Genomic DNA, 21,252 nt, shown 5'->3' with positions numbered 1-21,252 from the left:
CAGAAGTTTGTGGGTCCATTACACAATGTCGTCAATGTCTAGGACGTGTCTTGCACTATCCCCTGGAAATTTCACTTTTTAAAAAGGAGAGAGATACTGTTGCATCATCTAGGGTATTGCAGGATTTCCCAGTATGTAAACTCGGCATTGTGCTATAATTCCGCCACTAGATGGTGCTGTCCCATTAAACTCAATGGAGTCTTTCCAACAAGGGAAGTTTTCTATTCAAAATTACATGGTCGTGTGTAAATGACCCTGTCATCATGGTGGGAAGACTAAGGAGGACCAAAATCCAGGTAAAGCTGCGGGATTTTTCCTGTGTGTAGAGAAGCCCTCAGTCTTCATGCAGATATTGATAAGAACATGAATTGATAGATAAGTGGATGTCTAAGTGAACAAAGTAGATTCCTACCCTGATCCAGAACATGTCCATATCCAAATAGCTTCTGTTGCTAGTTATGGCTGATACTGATAGTGCTCTAAAGAAACACAGAGTATGGCTTCTTTTCCTTCATCAGAAAGAGTTGTCCTGTGTATTCCTTTCTGTCGTTCAGTACTGGGCAGGCGATGGAGAAATTTGAGCAGTTAATAAGTGAAACACATTTGTACCAGAAGAAGAAACAGAGCTTATCTCTTTGTCTTCTCAATGAAGTCTTTGCTGCACACACTTAGAATCATAGAATCATAGAATAGCAGAGTTGGAAGGGGCCTACAAGGCCATCGAGTCCAACCCCCTGCTCAATGCAGGAATCCACCCTAAAGCATCCCTGACAGATGGTTGTCCAGCTGCCTCTTGAATGCCTCTAGTGTGGGAGAGCCCACAACCTCCCTAGGTAGCTGATTCCACTGTCGCACTGCTCTAACAGTCAGGAAGTTTTTCCTGATGTCCAGCCGGAATCTGGCTTCCTTTAACTTGAGCCCGTTATTCCGTGTCCTGCACTCTGGGAGAATCGAGAAGAGATCCTGGCCCTCCTCTGTGTGACAACCTTTTAAGTATTTGAAGAGTGCTATCATGTCTCCCCTCAATCTTCTCTTCTCCAGGCTAAACATGCCCAGTTCTTTCAGTCTCTCTTCATAGGGCTTTGTTTCTAGACCTCTGATCATCCTCGTTGCCCTCTTCTGAACACGCTCCAGCTTGTCTGCGTCCTTCTTGAATTGTGGAGCCCAGAACTGGACGCAATACTCTAGATGAGGCCTAACCAGGGCCGAATAGAGAGGAACCAGTACCTCACGTGATTTGGAAGCTATACTTCTATTAATGCAGCCCAAAATAGCATTTGCCTTTCTTGCAGCCATATCGCACTGTTGGCTCATATTCAGCTTGTGATCTACAACAATTCCAAGATCTTTCTCATTTGTAGTATTGCTGAGCCAAGTGTCCCCCATCTTGTAACTGTGCATTTGGTTTCTATTCCCTAAATGTAGAACTTGGCATTTATCCCTATTAAATTTCATTCTGTTGTTTTCAGCCCAGCACTCCAGCCTATCAAGATCACTTTGAAGTTTGTTTCTGTCTTCCAGGGTATTAGCTATCCCACCCAATTTGGTGTCATCTGCAAATTTGATCAGCGTTCCCTGCACCTCCTCGTCCAAATCATTAATAAAAATGTTGAAGAGCACTGGGCCCAGGACTGAGCCCTGCGGCACCCCACTCGTTGCCTCTCCCCAGTTTGAGAAGGTTCCATTGATAAGTACTCTTTGAGTCCGATTCTGTAGCCAACTGTGGATCCACCTAATAGTTGTTCCATCTAGCCCACTTTTAGCTAGTTTGTTAATCAGAATGTCATGTGGTACTTTGTCAAAAGCTTTGCTGAAGTCAAGATATATGACATCCACAGCATTCCCACAGTCCACAAGGGAGGTTATCCTATCAAAAAATGAGATCAAATTAGTCTGACAGGATTTGTTCCTGACAAATCCATGTTGGCTTCTAGTAATCACTGCATTAATTTCAAGGTGTTTACAGATTGACTTCTTTATAATCTGCTCCAGAATTTTCCCAGGGATGGATGTCAGGCTGACTGGTCTGTAGTTCCCAGGTTCCTCCTTTTTGCCCTTTTTGAAGATAGGGACAACGTTAGCCCTCCTCCAGTCGTCCGGCACCTCACCCGTCTTCCATGATTTTGCAAAGATAATAGACAAAGGTTCTGAGAGTTCTTCCGCTAGCTCCTTCATTACTCTTGGATGCAGTTCATCGGGCCCTGGGGATTTGAACTCATTCAAGGAAATTAGGTGTTCTTTGACCGTTTGTTTATCAATCTCAAACTGCAATCCTGCCCCCTCAACTTCTGCTTCACTTTTTCCAGGAGGGTCATAGATCCGCTTTTGGGAGAAGACCGAGGCAAAGTAGGAATTGAGCACTTCAGCCTTTTGTTTGTCGTCTGTTATCAATTTGCCATCCTCATTAAGCAGTTGAACCACCATTTCTTTCCTCTGTCTTTTACTACTCACGTATCTGAAGAAAGCCTTTTTATTGCGTTTAGCATCCCTCGCTAATCTCAGCTCATTCACAGCTTTAGCCTTCCTGATGCCATTTCGGCACTTCTGCGCCACTTGTCTGTACTCTTCTTTTGTAGCCTGGCCTTCCTTCCACTTCCTATATGTATCCCTTTTTGTTTTCAGTTCATCAATAAGCTTTTTGTGGAGCCACATTGGTTTCCTCTGTTGTCTTCTATCTTTTCTCCTTGTTGGAATTGTTTGTAACTGTGCCTTTAAAATTTCATTTTTTAGATACTCCCACCCATCCTGCACTCCTTTTCTTTTTAGGCTCCCTTGCCATGGGACCTTACTTATTATAGTTCTGAGTTTATTAAAATCAGCTTTCCTAAAATCCAGAGTACGTGTATGGCTACGCTCGACTTTTGTCTCCTTCATAATCAAGAATTCAAGTATGACGTGGTCACTTTCCCCCAGAGTTCCCGTAACTGCCACTTTATCCACTAAGTCATCCCTGTTGGTCAATAACAAGTCAAGGATTGCTGACCCTCTAGTTCCTTCCACCACTTTCTGTAGGAGAAAGTTATCACCCATACATGTCAGGAATTTCTTGGAAGGGCCGCTTTTGGCAGTAATGGTCTCCCAACAGATATCAGGGTAATTGAAGTCCCCCATCACTACTACATCACACTTCCTTGAAACACTGGCAATTTGTTTCTCAAAAGTTTCGTCCTCGTCTTCTCCTTGATTGGGTGGTCGGTAGTAGACTCCGATTATCATATTCTTTTTATTCCTAGCCCCATTTATTTTAATCCAGACGCTCTCGACGGGGCTCCCAATCTCATCCGCCTGTATTTCTGTGCAGGGATAGGTATTTTTAACATATAGTGCAACTCCACCTCCCTTTCTATTTCTTCTGTTCTTTTTGAACAAGTTATATCCTTCAATTGCTATATTCCAGTCATGGGAGTCATCCCACCAAGTTTCAGTTATACCTATCAAGTCGTATTTGCCTTCATGTAATAAGAGTTCAAGTTCATTCTGTTTGTTTCCCATGCTCTGGGCATTAGTATATAGACATCGAAGACCATGTGTTTTATAGTCTGGCTTTGTTCCTACCTTGTTGCAGACACTATTTTGGGACTCTCTTGGAGCTGTTCTCTGTACTGTGGTGCATTGGCCTTCATCCATTGTTGCCTCAAAATTTACGTCTCCCACCCCCGCAAGATTCAGTTTAAAGCCCTCCTGATGAAGTTCTTCATGCTGTGGCCGAACTCATTCTTTCCAGCCCTTGTGAGGTGCAACCCATCCCTTGCCAGCAGTCCATGTTCCAAGTAGCGTAGCCCGTGGTCCCAGAATCCAAAACTCTCACGACGGCACCACTTTCGAAGCCAGTCGTTCATCAAGTCGTTCATCACTTGATCCTTTTTGAAACAAGGAACCTATTTTCTCTGTCTCTCCCTCCTTGCAGACTCCTCAGAACCTATCTCTGCCTCCCTTCTATTATAGCTCATCAAGTTCAAATAGGGTTGAACACTATGCATTCCATCAGAGAGCTATACTACAGAGGGTTAGACAGTAACGTAACATCCTCCTTGATTTTGCATTTGGTGCAAAATACTGGGCGTTAAACTGAGCCAAAAGAAATGGAGCAAGTAATTATATGGGCAAAAGTTAAAAAAAATAAGGCAAGGATTGGTGGTAACTATCTCCTCTTTTATATTACCATTATTTCTAAAAATAAATACAATTTCTATAGTACTAAGCAGTTACTTATTATTGCCTGCCTCTAGTAGATTCAAAGAGATTATTCTAAAAGAAGGAACTCTTGCTTAAGGGATCAACAAAGTATTTTATCTTCTGTACCCATTATGTGCCACAAGACACATTCCTATGGTGAAGCTTTTTTCATACGTGCGTTTCTAAAAACAACTTACTTTTAGCAAAGGGGATTAATAAGTACACTTTAGGACAAAATGTCTGCCATTGGAGATGTTATTTACCTCAGGAATTAATACAGTGTATTTTATAGCTGTATCAGCTAAATATGCTGCTGATAATGTGAAACCATTTGCTCCTTCTGGACAGGGAAGACTGATTAAAGCAGAGGTAGCGGCAGGGAGAAAGCTCACAATGAAAAATAAACCTTGATGAGTCACCCTTGAAAAATGTCAAGATTATCTTCTATATTCTTCCACAAGGCACAGCAAAATTAGTAGATGTTAAGAGGTACTTAAACATCAGCAATAGCTATGGGTGAAATCAGATATATAAGTTGTTGTTTAGATAGAGTTTCCTTGTGCCTGTGACACTTGTCCTACAGTTAATAATGATAATGATTCTGAGAGGTTAGATACAACACATTCTGGACTGATAGGTTTTTGAAAGCTGTCATTAGATCCATCATAGCACAAATATCCCTACTTCAGATATTCATTAATTCTTTACATAGATCAGGCATGCATGTCTTCCAATAATCTTACTGACTGTGCTCCTAACATTGGCCTTAGCTAGACCAAAGGATTATCCCAGGCAAATAGAGGAGTCATCCCTGACTGCTCCTGGTATCCCCTGTGTATCATTTGGATGTACAGGGATGATCCCGGGATATAGGCCTGGTCTAGCCATGGCCATTCTCTCTTCTTCCTAGCCTGTTTGTTGTGCAGAGTCAGAGTCCTGCACTGAATAGGGGAGAGCATTTGAGATATTATGATGATCTTTTCCACTGTACACAAGACGTGGGGAACAGGGGAGCAGCAACTCAGCACTGGAGCTTCTTACTTTGGTTTATTTCTTTTTACACACATTCGAAGTGTTAGTGAGATAAAGGATTCCTTTGGCCAGAAATTTGTACCTAGTCATTAAATAATGAAACAGCTACAATGACATCTGCGGTACATGCTTAAACGTATACATTATTAAAAGTCTTAACGAGCTGTTTTTTAACTTAAGGTGAATTTGGAGAAGTGTGCAGTGGTCGCCTAAAAACACCCGGGAAAAGGGAGATTCCTGTGGCAATAAAAACTTTGAAAGGTGGATATGTGGACAGACAGCGACGGGATTTCCTACGAGAAGCTAGTATCATGGGACAGTTTGATCACCCAAATATTATCCGCCTTGAAGGAGTTGTTACAAAAAGTAAGTTGCTTAAGACATTTTGATTCTCCGTTATATTGCTGTATTCTCACTGCACTTATCACAAACCATCAAGGGCCGTCCAAGTGCAGGTGCAAGTTTCCACACCTGGATGTGCTGTTTATAGGGAACAGAACATACAAAAGTGTGCTTTGTGTAGTTCTGTTTACTGCATTGGAACCACATGCACACTGCTAAACATCTGCTTGTCAGGTATGCATTCGCTAATCTCTCAGTCAGAGCCACTATCTTTCACTTGGTGGAACTATTTTTATTTTGGTTATGGTTTCACCTATTCAACATATATATTGTAGGTAAAAATAATGAATACCCAGTGTATTTTTTCCTTTTGCAATATTTCCCATAAGATCTTCAAGTAGGGAAGATAAATATTATATTACATAAATTAAATATAATTCATGCAACTTCATTTATAATATCTATTCTGCTTAATACAAAAGGCAAAAATTACTAGGGATTCAACAGATATCAGAGATTTTAATTTAGGTAGCAAAAATTTCATATTTGTAATCATAGATATGTGCAATGGATTTCTACAGAGTGAATGTATTTGGAAAACAAAAGAAGCTTGATTTACTCCAAATATTTTGTAATTAAGCTAATTGCACAGAATGAGTAAGGTTGCCCTAGAGCAGAGGTGGGCAACTTCAAGAGGTCGGGGGGCTATTTTCACCCCTCAGACCATCATCCATGTGGGCTGCATCTTCCCTCCTCCACCCTGCGCCACTAAAAATATTTTAAAACTTAAATTTTAAAAAAATTAAATGTCATCCAGAGTGGCTATGAAGTTCCATAAGAATAAAAATTATTTTCAAGCTAATGTTGACCCTTTTGATGCTCCATAGTAGCTACAGAGCACTGAAAGGCTTGAAATGGTAGCTCCAGACACCATTTTGTTTTCAAAATGTTTGTAGTTTTTACCATTTAGGGAGTAGTAGCAGAGCCTGCATGCGGTTTGCAGGCTGCATGTTGCCCACCCCTGCCCTAGAGCTTTGGTGAGGAACGTTTTTTCTATTAAGGGCCACATTCACTTGGAGCTAATTTATCTATGGACCACATGCCAGCAGTGGGCAGGGCTGAAGACAGCAGTGGGCAAGGTCTGAACCAAAAGTGGGCATTCTTATTCTGTGTCATTCCTTTTCTTTTTCTCTTTCTCTCTCTTTCTCTCTCTCTCTCTCTCTCTCTCTTTCTTTCTACCACTTCTTTTTCTCTCTTTTCCTCCCTACCCAGTGGGCTGCCAAGGCAGAAACAGTTCAGTCTTGCCAGAGGTTTGAACTGATCACTTCAGAATATTTTTGAAATTAGGCCCAGAGATACATGAAATTAAGCCAAAGGCTGCACCCTAGGGCTGCTGGTTGGCCGCACCTGCTGTTTAGCCTGGTGTTATGAACAATTGCAAACTGGTGTATTTAAAATTGGGACAGTATGACCAATAGCTTAGCACTATGGACAACAAGGAGTCAACTAGCCTGCTGTGCATTAGATGTGATCCAAACAAATAGGCAAAACAATGCAAGAAATCCTGTCCTAGTTAAAAGTACATGTTGTTTTCCACAGTGTTCTTTCAGTAATGTGAGAATATTCACTCAGATAATTGGGAAGTTCTATATATATCAAAGTCCATCTTTCTGCAATTTCTGTTCATTTTAAATACTGCCTCTTAGGAGACGAGACTTTCTTAGAATTGAAACAAAACAAAACCAGACAGCTGTTTAAGCCGTATGATAAATTATACATTTATTGGGTGGGGGAACTGTTAAACACTAGTTTATTAATGTAATTCTAAAGCTTATACAGTGGGCATAATGTTTTCCAGACAAAATTCTTGCTATCACTTCATCAGGTTTGATTATTTTTAATGCTTCCTTATGTTCATTACTGTTTTAGAAGTGCTGTTAAGACTTCTGAAAAGTGTTGACAGTATTGAAAAGGTGTGTCCTGATACCATTGCAGTATTAATAAACCATTCTTTTTAAACTTTGCTTTTTATTGCTGACTATAAAATACAAAGCAATACTCCTATATAACCCAACATAAGATGACAAAAACAGAAACATAGAACAACATAGCCTAATGAGAAATAATATCTAATAATATGAACAGTAGTGTGATGGTCCCAATGGAAATATGATGGTTTGTAATTACTAATCTCAATATGACCTACTGCTCATAATGCTTAATGGCATTACGAAGGGAGTGCTGTTTTCTCCAAAAGTTCTTCTCCAGCACAAATCATTATCTGAGCTGGTGAATCCTTTTCCCTCTTTCCATCATGCTTTGATTGCTGCAACAGCAGTGTTTCAGGTGTCAGGCCTTCTGGCATGCATAGTTTTCACATGGCACCTTGATTTCTTGGTATGGATGTTAGGCCCCTAGAAATGTCCAATAGCTCCTTGCATGTTCAGCAGAATTCCTGACTTAAAGAGGTTTGAGACACCTGATTTTGAGAACAGGTAACATCCACATTAAGGATGCAGGCAGTCTGGGAAAATTACAGTTTGTATTGTCCCTGGTGCCTGGGATACTGCCATTGTAGGCTTCAGTAGAGACCTCACAGAAAAGCCGCTGAGAACCTTTAAAGATACACATTTCAGAATCAATCTGGTTTCTGATTTTTTGGTAATAGCCAAGCCCAATTCCACATTGAGCCAAAGGGCATTCAAATTAAGACTTCAACTACTAAATAAAATGATTAAAATTGCAAGCCAGTGGCATTGCTCAAAAGGAGATACCTTTTAATAATGTTAAAATGACAAATATTGTTATGATGCTTGCATGCTAATAACCTAGTTGGTAAGCCATCTGAGAACAAGTGACTTAGAGCAGTGTTCTGTTGCCAGTGATACATACCTCTGCACACAGTTCTTGCAGCCTATAAGTAAGCGAGTCAGCCTTTCTCATCCTTGTACCAAAATCTTACAGTGGAAGTAACTGTGGACTGTTGTGTAATAGGAAAAACATGCACTCTAGAATCAATGCTTTCTTCTACTAGCAGTGAGAATGTGGTAGTCAAAATGTGGTGATGACTTTAAGTACTTTTCAGTTGGGCTTGTTCTGAACAAATAATATTGACCAGTGCTTGATCTAGCAGTAAGCAATTCGGATCAAATTTCCTACACTGTACTAAAATTAAGTGAAGACTTTTCCGTGCAGGCATCTTATCGTAGTATCTTGGGAAAATCTGCTTACACATTTACATATTATAAATAGAAAGCAGCCATCAGTATGAGCAAGGCTAGTCCCAAGGCAGAATCAGTGCAGAGTCCAGTAATCTCAAAGACCCCCTCAGGCTGCTTTTCCCCAGCTTCTGCTTCTATGTCTCAAGAGAGCCACATTTCATATCCTTCCTCAGGGCTCTCTCTCTCTGGAGCTCATGGCTTGTTTATTTCTTATTCCAATATGTCTAAACTGCCAAACTTGTTTAACAGTCCTCAACATTAATGAAATGTGCATTTAATACATTTAAATTGCTTGCATTCATGAGTGGAATGTCCAGAAAATAATGTCATTATTTTCTTTAGACCATTTGCCTGTGGGTAGAATAAGTGTTTTCTGTGTGCCTTTTACATGACCATATTTCAGGATTAAAGAAATAACATGTCTTTGAAAATATTGATAGAATGGACGTCTTCTCTCTTGTATCCTAGCTACCGCTTCTAGACATGAGAGTATATTACTGGATATCAAACTTTCAATCCTCATTTCCATATTTTCTAAATTTGTATACATGCCAGGACATTCAGATTTCGAATGTTCTTATTATAGAATATAGATATTAAGAATAATGATTAGAGTGTATTTTTACCTATGTATTCCCAGCTTTTCAGAATTGTATAGTTAATTTGGTGTCCTGATTTATTATATTTTTAAAATACTTTGTTTGCAACCATTGTATAGTATAGAACATGTTGCTTGTAGTAATGCTAATATTTTGCATCTACAAACCATTCTGTTGCTGCCACCAGTTTGGCTGCATTGTAATAGGCTATTACATTTTGTAAGGGTACATTCTAATCAGTGTGTGCGTGTGTGCGGCGCAATGCTATTTCATTTCTGGCATGTTACTGTAATAGGGAATGAAAAATAAAATATTACATGGCCTTTCCTAAGTGGTAGCTTTTGTTCGGTGTAAGTTATCTCACCCCACAATGGGCTTTGCTAGACCTACCAGGTGTTCCGTCGTTGAGGAGCGGTGAAAGCGGATTTTCCCGTTCAGCCGTGACGCCTCATCATCCACACCTGCCTTCGATTTGTGGCGGAAGTTTGCGCCGGTTGTGCTGCCGCCACCGCGAGCATGGTTGCGCAGCCACACCGGCCTGATTGCCGCGGCTTTTTTTTCCACTCGCTGCACGGTTTGCGCAAGTCCGAAAGACCGCAAACTTGCGCAGCCGTCAGCGATGCCGCCGCCGGCCCTGGCGGCGGCGGCGGCGGCAGTGGCAGTGCCAGCTGAAGTGCTGCTGGTGCTGTTGAGGGCATTGATGCGCTCACTTCCTGATGGGGGTCATGGCAGGTGTAATATGACCCGAGGTCAATCGTCTGCATGGGCACTCTGTGCCTACATCTCCCATCATGCCTCTGAGGTGTCGCCGCCGATGACCGCCTCTGTGCCCTGTGCCCCATCCCAAGGAGCCAACCCACATCTGGCCGTAGCCATGGCAGCAGCCCACAAACAGCTCTGCCCTCTGCCAGCCTGGTACCCACACTAACAGGCAGCGCACAGCACCGCCATTATGCGGCCACGGTAGCTGCCCACCGCAAGGAGTCACCAGCCACTTTTCCGGTCCTCCGTTCCTGCGCAAACTGTCACTGGGGGAATAAAAAAAAAAAGCCGCTCCGCCGCGCTGCCCCAGCTGGCGGACTGCGCGCAAATGGCGGAGGCGGCTTGACCGAAGCCGCTGACCACTCCCCCTTAGCACGCCTTTTCCTGCCCAGTGTGGACTGCAGTGACCTCACATCCTCCCACACGTACTCCGAATTACCGCGGGACAGCAGGAAAAGGCGCACTAGAACTCACTTTTTTAAAGTCGGGAGAAAGAGGCTTCACCGCAGGATAACGGCGGATCCTCGTGAACGTCATCTGGAAGCCTCGACGTGACTGCGGAAGGTAACGCGCGCTAGAGCCCCGTCTAGTAACGCCCATCATCTCAGAAAGGGACTGAGCAATTTGTTTTATGGAAATGTGTTTAACTTGAATAGATTAATAAAAAAGGCAGATAATGGATCAACAGAAAACTCTTTAATGGCCCTATAGTCCTAAAGTAAAAAGCTTCATTTTGAAAACTGCTTAAATTAAAGTAGTTCAATTTGGGTCTATGGGAATGGTGTAGATTGAGCAGTTTCTGAGTTACAACACAGCATCCTTAGCTATGGGATAATTATCAGATAGAATCTGACACTGAACTCACTAAGACATACACCACTATAAGTGGTTAATGAATCACTGTCTGACAATGAAAAACAGAGTTGATCTACAGTGCTTAGGCACACACTTTCCCCTCTGTTAGCCATTAGTTATTAAGCCGTAGCCATTGCCAGTATATATTGCTTCAGTTAGTAGGAAATGTGATCCATCACAATGTTTTTATCTATTGACCTACAAAATTCACCAAAATACTTGATTGCAATACCTTTAGAGTTCTATCCAATCAGTAATTATTGATGAATGAAACAATAAGAGCTTCCATGCAATACAAGATTAATTTTGCTTATTTTTGAGGACGTTTTTTATATATCCGAAAAGCAAGCATGTATAATTCAATTGCAATACTGAAGTTCCTGGGAACTCTGTGCACAGATACTCCCACTGGTGGAAGTGGGAAAAACTATTTTCACCAATATCCCTTTCCTCCTCTGCCCTCCAAGTATCAGCCCCAGAGGGTTGGGGAACACTCTGGAACATTACTGGAGTTGATACTGAGGACTACAGAGAAAATCAACAGAAAATTCCACCCCCACCCACCTCCACATTTGCACCAGCAGGAGCCTGATCTCTTGGATTGGAGTCACACAGCCTATGTGATCTTTTAAGTGAAGGATCCCACATTTCAATGGTCACTACCCTATACTTCCACTGTTTCTGTTGCACCAAGTGGATCCACCTTAAGCTCAACAGGAAAATAGTACTCCGAAAGCAGCCCTGGAAATGTGTGGAATGGCATGAGTCAATGGAGATCCCTTCAATGACCTCTGCTAACTTACCCCATTCCAAAATTGAGTATTTTGGCTCATTTCTGTTTACTTAAGAATCCGCTGTCTTCCTGTTGCAGTAGCGCTGGTCGTGCTGGTCCTGCTGGTAGCATTGGATAGTGCTAATCTCTCTGAATGATTGTTCCAGATTTCAGTATTTCTTCTTTGAAAAGAAATAGCATAGGATTGATCCAGAACAGCACTTTTGCTGAGATCCATCAGAGACCTCCACTCAAGCAAGGTGGGAAGCAATTTTTAATGAATTCTGTGCACTTCTATGACCCCCCAATCTTCCAGAGCAGCTTGTCAGGGGAACTGGCAGAAATGGTCTCTCCTACTTCCAGGGGCAGAAGTGCTCCATGAGAAGAATTTCCACAAAGAGATCTCTGGATCTAGCGCCGTGCAGTTTCTAATTTCCTACCTTAGGGCAACAGTGGGCAACTTCAGGTGGTCCACAGACCAATTCCCAGTGCCTTGACTCCCCCAGGGGATGCACTCCTGCCCCTGCAACACCCATAGTGCCAAAAAACCCAGCAGTTTGCCTCTGCAATTTGGCAACAGACTGCTACAGTGACTCAAAAGGGCCACATTTAGCTTGAAAACAAACTAAATTCGGCACTTTTGCATCTCCGTAGGCGTTTGCCACCAAATTTCAGTGGCAAACTCTTGATTTTTTTGCCACTGCATCACCAAATTTCAGCAGTGTGGGACCAGCAGTAAGGGTGACGGGAGATGCATTCAAGGCCGGAGGGGGCTGTAAATTGCCCAGTCTGTTTTAGAGTACATTCAGATATGGGGCTCATCTACACCAAGCAGGACATTCCACTATGAAAGCGGTATACAAAAGGCAGGAGCCAGACTACTGCTTTATAGCGGTATGGAAGTGTACTGACAACTGTTGGGGCCCAGGACACGTACTCTATACTGCTTTCATACCACTATATCCTGCTTGGTGTGCCTCCTGCCTTTTATATACCACTTTCATAGTGGAACATCCTGCTTGGTGTAGATGAGGCCAAGGAGCATTTCAACCATTCTGTCTCATTGCAGGATGCTTGGATTGGTTCTTCTCTCTAGCTCAGTTTGTTGTTCTAGAATGCTGCAGTTGCAGATTCAGAAGTATTTCTCTTTACTTTTGAGTGCAACATCTGTAGAATAATTGCTTCTTCAAATGCAGCTTTAAATTTAGACTTACTTAGATGCATGTTGTGGCTACCTTGTTTATGCCATTTACACGCCCTGCTATCCACACAACAGCTGTTCAATAAAAGAACAAAAACAAGACTTCATTCACACTGGTTTTGCTTTAGAAATTATATTGATTTTGTGCAGTTTAGTTAAAAGAAAAACACTCATTTGTTTTATTTAAAATTCATTGACTTCTATACTTGTTGAGAAGTATAGAGGTAGGAAAACTGTTTTTTGTTTGAGGTCAGTCTGCTTTAGAGATGGCTTTCTTCTTGCATTTGGAAGTGTATCTGCATGTGTCAATTTTGGATTTCATACTGAGCTTGGTTGGCTCAATTTAAAACAATCATGAATGGCAACCTTTCCAAAGTGGACGCGCACTGTGCAATTCGGTCAAGTGTTGACAAAACAGCATATGAATTCCTGGGCAACAGGCATTAATTTGACTTCTTAATAGCATGAAATGCTGAAGTTATAAGAACCCTGGAAAATCCTCATTCAGTACAATCTTTGCAACTGACTTTCTTTTTGTTCATAGTGGAATCTAACTAATGAAGAGGCATTTGCAAAGCAATAGGCTCTATTAAGAATTACAATTTTCAAAATTAAAAAAGGTTATTCAGATCTGGCTATATGAATTCTTTAAAAAACAAAACCCACCCGATATCCGTTATTACAAGAGGAAACATACCAGTCTCCATAAAGATTCATATTTATCAACCCAGACATAGCCTTTAGAAGGAAACTGAAGAGGAATATTACAGAAATACTTTTGTGTTTCTGACAGTATGTGATATGCTATTACAATAATTGGTACAAGTTTGTGTGGAACTATGAAGCTGAGAAAGTATTTTTCCTCAGTTTAATGTTGTGCTGTAGTAATTTTCAGCTCCTGGATGCAAGGGCTCATCTACACCAGGCAGGATATTCCACTATGAAAGCGGTATATAAAAGGCAGGAGCCACACTACTGCTTTATCTCGGTATTGAAGTGCACTGCAGGATCTACACTAGTGCTTTATAGTGGCACTGAAGTGCACTGACAACTGTTGGGGCCCATGACACATCTACACCAAGCAGGATATTCCACTATGAAAGCGGTATGTAGTATGTGTCAATGGGCCCCAACAGTTGTCAGTGCACTTCAATACCGCTATAAAGCAGTAGTGTGGCTCCTGCCTTTTATATACCGCTTTCATGCTGCTTTCATAGTGCAATATCCTGCTTGGTGTAGATCAGCCCCAAGAATCACTTTAGATGTTTACCTTGGCCATCTGTAGTACAATGGAATCTTCATTGTTTTGAGCACAGGTCCTTGTTAAAGTAAATTTTTATATTCCTCATACCTTTAGAAAGAAAATCCAGAGGCCAGCACATCTTGCTTTGCATAGGATGAAAGCAAAGCAACAGCATGATTCTGAGTAACTTTTAACTGCTGATTTCTTTCCTCACAAATGTTCCAGCTGCTGACATCATACTGTGTGTGTGTGTGTGTGTGTGTGTGTGTGTGTGTGTGTTTCTTACCTGAGACAGAACATTCTGCTTTAACATTTGAGCTCCCAGTATAATCCACATCTCCTTCAGGTTGTAAACCAGGTGTGGACAACTTGCGGCTCTCAGCCTAATTGCATATAGCCCTCGGCAGAATTTCAAAAGCCCACTGCAATCAATTAGTTCAGACCTCTGGTGTGAGGGATCTATCCCTCCCGTTGCAACCTGCTAGGCACAGAGAAAGATGTAAAGAGGGGGAAGTGAGGTGGCAGAAAAAGAGAGAGAAATCTTTGGCTCTTGTCCACCCATTGCTGGACTAGGCCCTGCCCACTGCCAGCATGCAGCCAATCCAGATGGCTTTAGAAAAAAAAAAGTTTCCCCTCCCCTGTTGTAAACAGACTGAGACCATTACAGTAATGTCAGAAAGAACTGCTGGCCATACTACATGTGACATGGGAGATATGTCTTTCCCCCCCTTTTGTGGGGCTTATAGCAGCTTGGGAGGGGGGCAATTTAGATTGGGGAAAAGATTCAGTGCCTTTTTCTCTTAGCACTGCTGCTCTGATCTACTTCAGAGCAGGAGCATAGCTACTTTTAGGCAAAAACAAAAACATTAGGCAATCCAGTCATGGAGCAAAACCAGGCAGAAGTCGCATACAGCATTGGTTGATAACAAAGGGCGGAAGATGAATGCCATGAGATGGGAAATGTATTCAGTGGCCATCCTGGCCATAGTGTGTGTGTATGTAACTATCAAGCTAGCATGGCTATCAATAATTCCTTGCAAAGAAAAAGCTGCTTCTTTTGATCAGTTACAAATGCAATATGGCCATGATCTTCCAGGCCAAGGCCCATTGCTTAGCTGGCCAGCAAATCAACTCTGTACACCATATGGCAGACCATAGATGTAAAGCTATTGTGGGTGCAGTATCCTTGTGTTGCCACATCTGGCTCTGCTCAGCTGATCTTGCACAAGAGGCAGGGTCCAGGATTGAAGACCTACCCTTTGGCAGAAAAGCATCTTTAGTTCTGCAACCCATGACACCCTCAACCATGTGCAGAAAATTTAAACCGTAGCATTAGTGCTCAGGCCCCTCATCATTCAATCACCAGTACTTCTTTTGGCCATGGTCCACCTCTGGCTGACAATCCTCAAGACTTGGAGCCCACTTGTCCTGGCCTATCACACCTCACTCCTGACCAAGAGGTCAGCAAAAGTACCATGCCTCATCGAGCCATAAACTGTCCAATCCTTCCAAGCTGTGCCTTTGACTCTCTGGTTCATTGCCACTATGCCCATATCCCCAGGAACCCTCCTTTTGGCAACAAGCTCCTGCCCCTCACCATCAATTAGGAATACATTATTTATTTATTTCAAACATTTGTATCCAACACTATATCATAAAGATCTCAGGGTGGCATACAGATAAGAGCATACAGTATAAAACAACATTTTTTCATAGTATAAAACAATAAAACATTATGACAGATACATGTATCCTCATGTATTGAGGAGATCCGTGGCCTCTCCCCTCTTGCCCCTACACACTGGGCCACCCCTTTTCCCCCTTCCTGTCTTCTTCCAAGGTCAGAGGAGCTTTCTGTGGCAGCTAAGGGAGTGAGGGGAAAAGATTTACAATCAGATCTCCTCCGCAGTTGGAGCGCTGGTAGAGAAGATTTGCAGCATCCTATAGTCTCGAGCTTCTGTTTAGCGGCCATGGGAGTGCTCTCCAATTTACATTAACACATTTACAATCAAGTCAATACTTATGGACTAGGTTGTAAAATACGTTGGCCTTGGAATTCCAGCCTGAGTTTTCACTTTCTGCAACATCCGTATCAGTGAACTGTACAAATATATTATCAGAATTTCCCCCCCTACCATTAGCATTTTTAGAGTGGTGGTAACAATTTATACATACTGCTTCTTCCTAACATTTGGCCAGCCAGGAATTGTATCTGGCTGCAACACTGGCATAACATAATGTCAGTACAAGGGATTCAAGATGCTTTGCTTGTGCAGGTGATGGTACAGCTAAGCATTTATTTACTCACTGAGTTTTTATGCTCTAGTCAGCATTCTGCAAATTTCAATGGGTTATATTACATTTTGTATTAACTAGGGCAGCCAGAAACTAAAATTCATTCACTTATATTGTGGGAAACTATTAATGCTTATTAAAAACTCAATTATATTTCAAGCATTTATGATAAACCAAGAAAACAACATTATAGAATTATAGGAGATTATAGTATGGACAATGCCAGTTTGGGGCACTGGAACATCTGGATGGGAGCTGCATAGTTCCCTGAAAGTCAGTTACATACTCTATGCATCTAAACATTGTAGTTTGGACGATTGGGAACAGCAGCAGCAAACCTCCCATTTATGTGCAGGGGAAGGAGGGCACAAGAGGAGATTAGAAGCTTCCAGTTCTGATTTGCTGCTAATCATGGTTTGCCATTTCAGCCGAATGTGGCAAGCTTTGGTTTGCACAAACCATAGTTTGCCCTCAAGCCAGGATCTCAAAGTGCTATTTTTCTGCAGCTTCTGTTCATACTTTTTAAAAAATATGAGACTTCCCATTGTTCAATTTCCCATGCCACATCTAGTTGGCCCTAAGTATTTTGTTATTCCTTCAGCTGTTCCTGATTTTCCTGCTATACAGAGATGTATTCATGATTGTAGATTACCAACTACACCCTTATCTGGACAGAGATAGCCTAACTACAGTTATCCATGCTCTGATAACCTCTCATTTGGATTACTGCAATGCGTTATACGTGGGGCTGCCTTTGAAAACGGTCCGGAAGCTTCAGCTGGTACAAAACAGGGCAGCCCGTTTACTAACAGGGACTGGCCAGTGAGATCACATTACGCCAGTCCTTTTACAACTTCATTGGCTGCCAGTCCAGGTCCAGGCCCAATTCAAAGTGCTGGTATTGACATTTAAAGCCCTAAACGGTTTGGGGCCAGGTTATTTGAAGGAATGCCTCCTCCCATATGTACCTCCCTGGACCTTAAGATCATCTACAGGGGCCCTTCTCTGTGAGCCCCTGCCAAAGGAAGTGAGGCAGGTGGCTACTAGGAGGAGGGCTTTCTCCGCTGTGGCACCCCGGTTGTGAAATGAGCTCCCCAGAGAGGTCAGCCTGGCGCCTACACTGTACTCCTTTCGTCGCCAACTGAAGACCTTTTTATTCTCTCAGTATTTTAACACTTAATTTTAACTTAAATTTAAATCTTACTGTTTTAACTCTGTATTTTAATCTTATATCAATTTTGCTGCGTGGTTTTATCCTGGTTGTGCTTTTTATACTGTATTTTGTATTTGTGCTTTTAACCTGTTGGTTGTTTTATTATGGTTTTAATTTTTGTGAACCGCCCAGAGAGCTTCGGCTATTGGGCGGTATAAAAACGTAATAAATAAATAAATAAATCCTCCTCCCTCCCTCACTAAGTGCACCATTGCTGCTGCCGCCCTGTTGCTGCCACCACCACTGCTGCCTGCCTGACCGGCCAGCCAGGCAACCAACCAGGCATCTTTTGTCTTGTATGTGCATCCAGCTTCTCCTAGAAGTCTCAAGTTTCGCGAGACTTCCAAGATGACTTATCTGAGACTTCAGTTAAGACAGCTCATCCCAGATGTCTCACAAGACATGAGAGGAGTTCTGTGACAGTGGCAGGGAAGACGACTGCTCCCCCTGCCCCCGCAAGCATTAAGAGACCCTTTCAGAGGTCTTGATTGGTGCAGGTGGGAGAACAGGGCATGTGGCCAATCTGCATACTTTACGGAGGTCCGAAAGACCTGGATCCTGCTCCCCCCACCCTTTCTCGGACATTTAAATAAACATTAAAAAATTCACTCCAGCCCTGGTTGAGGTCATAAGTATCCGGACCTGTCCGGGCACAACCAGAGAGTTGGTCTCCCCAGCATTACAGACTATACTTCATATTGGTTTGGACCCAGACATACTTAGATTAGACCCACTGAAATCAATGAGACTTAAGTCATGAAATGGGTCTGACTAACTTCATACCTAGTGATTTCAGTGAGTCTACTCTAAATATGACTAGATCTGGGTCCAACCAACTGTGCCTTATTGTGCTGGTATCCTAATAATATGGAGAACGTAAACTTCTTATACAGTAGTAAACTCCACAGTTTTACAAAGACTAAAAATTGATATACCACTCTACAGAAGCAGCCAGGTGCAATTGTACAGTAATTGTTTTTATACCAGAAAATCATACTTGTAATTTACTCTGAGGAATCCATTAATGAGGTCATTATCAACAATGCACACCACTGCCAAAAAAACTTGCTTAAATGAAAGTCATGAATCTTTTTAACGGCATTACTTGATCCTTAGAATTGAATGTGCCTGACTCCCACTTGCTCTTCTCATTATGGACTGGCAAGACTGAGCAAGATTTAACTGCACAACACTGCAATAACATTATCTAGGTTGCATCATTAGATACACCCAAGATAATACATAAACAGTTATTGAGGATGGTTCTACCTCCTTAGAGTAAATTTGTTATACATGATGCTGAAAAATTGTATTAAAATGCTTAATAATAGGAGTGAGCTAGTAGCTGCTTACATACACTGCAAAGCTGGTACGCTCAGGTGAATTGCAGTGTGCATACAAAGGTATTCACATTTAGAATGTACTATGAACTTAGGACAACTTCACACAACATTTCTGCTTGTGATCTTGTGAACCTCAATTGCTGAGTTTAGGCTAGTTACTCTATCTCTTATCCATCTGAAAGAAAAGAAAAGTAATACCAGCCTGCATATCTCATAGGAAAACCAAAGTGTAAAATGTTCATGCTGTGAATGGAGACAAATTCTTGGTTTTCAGTCTGATTGACTAGGTGTCTCAGGATTGGATCCCAACAGTTGTTCATTATCTGGAACTTTCCTGCAGACACAGGGTTGGATCTAGATCAACGTCATTGCACTTTGGTCCCATTGAAACAAATGTGGAAGTTAGTCATGACTGACTTAAATCCCATTGATTTCAATAGGACTTAAATGTTACTAGCTTGGTCTAGATTGACTCTACAATTTATAAATGGTGGCTGCATTTTATTTTTCATTTTGGCTATAATCCTATGTTTTACTCTCATAGATAGCATTTAGGTAGAGGAACTTGTTTCAAACATATATTCGTGATTCTGGAGATTTTCATTTGGTTTTCCTTTACACATGGATCTTACACATAGAATGACTGAACATTGGCCATTTTTACTGAAATGGCACCGTGCTTACTCTTAAAATGGCACAGTGCTTACTCTTAAGACCCCAAAATATCAATGAGATTTACATATAACATGTGGCAATATTGTACCCTTGAACAATGTAATTCCCTACTCTATACTCTATACAAGTTGCAATTCTTACCAATTTTCTAGCAGTGTATTATCCACTGAGTAGAATGAACATTCATGTTGAATCCTGCCATTATTTCTCAGTGTAACAGCTTTTCTGGATCATGTCTAAGGTTTCTGTTATGCATAAATGCTATTGCTGCTGTTGTTAATTCAGATATTCATACCTTGCCTTTCTGCTTCAGATTGAAGATCTGAAGGCTTTAAGTTAAAAGTTTAAAAAAACAAAATACAATCAATAGCAAAAAGGAGCACAGGGAAGCAAGTAAAAACAAAAACAACCTTTCCATAAAATAGAAAAATAAATATTTCAGACATTGAGCATATCAAAGACCTGCTAGAACCAGAAACATTTCAAAAGGCAACAAAATGAAATGAGGGCGGGTGCCTGATTGATCTCCTGGGCCAGAGAGTTCCACAGCATATGCACAGCAACAAAGAAGGTCCTTTCATATATTCTCAGATGCTGACAGGACCTGCAAGAGTACCTCACCAGTTGATCTAAGTGTGTCTATAGGCAGGGACATGTTGGAGTAGATAGTCATTTAAGTATCTTGGTTCTAAGCCATTTAGGCTTTAACGGAAATCACCAGCACATTAAATTGAGCCCAGAAACAGACCAGAAGCCTATGAAACTGACACAGAAAAGGAGTCACATGCTCCAGAAAAACAACCTTTGGGTAATGCGTCAGTAATAGCATTTTGAACCAAGTGACATTTCCAAACACTCATCAAAAGCAGCCCCATGTAAAGAGCATTGCAATAATCGAACACTGATATAAAGGAAGTATGTATGACCACAACCATTGGCGTACCAGCATAAATTGAGCAAAAGTACTCCTAGCCACAACCATCATCTGGGAATCCATGAACACTCCCAAACCATAAACCTGATCATTTAAGAGGAAAGCAAATCCATCCAAAACAGGCAGTATCTCTTTCCCTAATGTTTTATTTTTAAAAAGCAGCTACAAAAATAAAAGCAGGGCGCCCGTAGATAATGTTTGACTAGATCTCCTCTGATACTTCAGGGGCCTGTGGAGATTTAAAAGGTTATTCTAAGCTTCCATTATCTGCTCTAGCAACTTCATTGCTATCAGCTGTCATAACAGATGACATATATGTATTTCTTATGCCAATGTCAATTCCCAGGCACAAAACTTGGTTTGCAGTTGTTTTCTCTGCAGGCAATGAGATCAGAGGTAACTTTGGACCAGGGTTGAAATATACATCATTTCTAGAGGAAAGCCAGGACACTAAAAATAATTATAGGGAAGCAAAATTTAAGTGTTGATGCTTCCAAAGGCTGATGGTGTACTAATTTCAACCCACCTTGTTGCAAGTGAGGCCAGTCATGTGCAGCCCAGTAGTATGCACAGAGCTCAGCACATTTTT

The 21,252-nt window shown here is 41.6% G+C and overlaps 1 protein-coding gene across 3 annotated transcripts in view; it reads left to right on the top strand.

Annotated features, from left to right (window-relative positions):
- EPHA6 (EPH receptor A6) overlaps nt 1-21,252 on the top strand; it is a 506,479-nt gene that overhangs the window by 384,661 nt on the left and 100,566 nt on the right. For all 3 annotated transcript variants that reach the window (XM_063126817.1, XM_063126816.1, XM_063126818.1), the window contains one exon: nt 5,389-5,574. In XM_063126817.1, the coding sequence (XP_062982887.1) occupies nt 5,389-5,574 (186 nt within the window). The remainder of the gene's footprint in view (nt 1-5,388; nt 5,575-21,252) is intronic.

This window comes from Elgaria multicarinata, chromosome 5, assembly GCF_023053635.1.
Source record: "Elgaria multicarinata webbii isolate HBS135686 ecotype San Diego chromosome 5, rElgMul1.1.pri, whole genome shotgun sequence".
NCBI classification, from domain to species: Eukaryota; Metazoa; Chordata; class Lepidosauria; order Squamata; family Anguidae; genus Elgaria; species Elgaria multicarinata.
The sequence above is the reverse complement of the archived record's forward strand: the minus strand, read 5'-3'. Positions and strand labels throughout refer to the sequence as shown.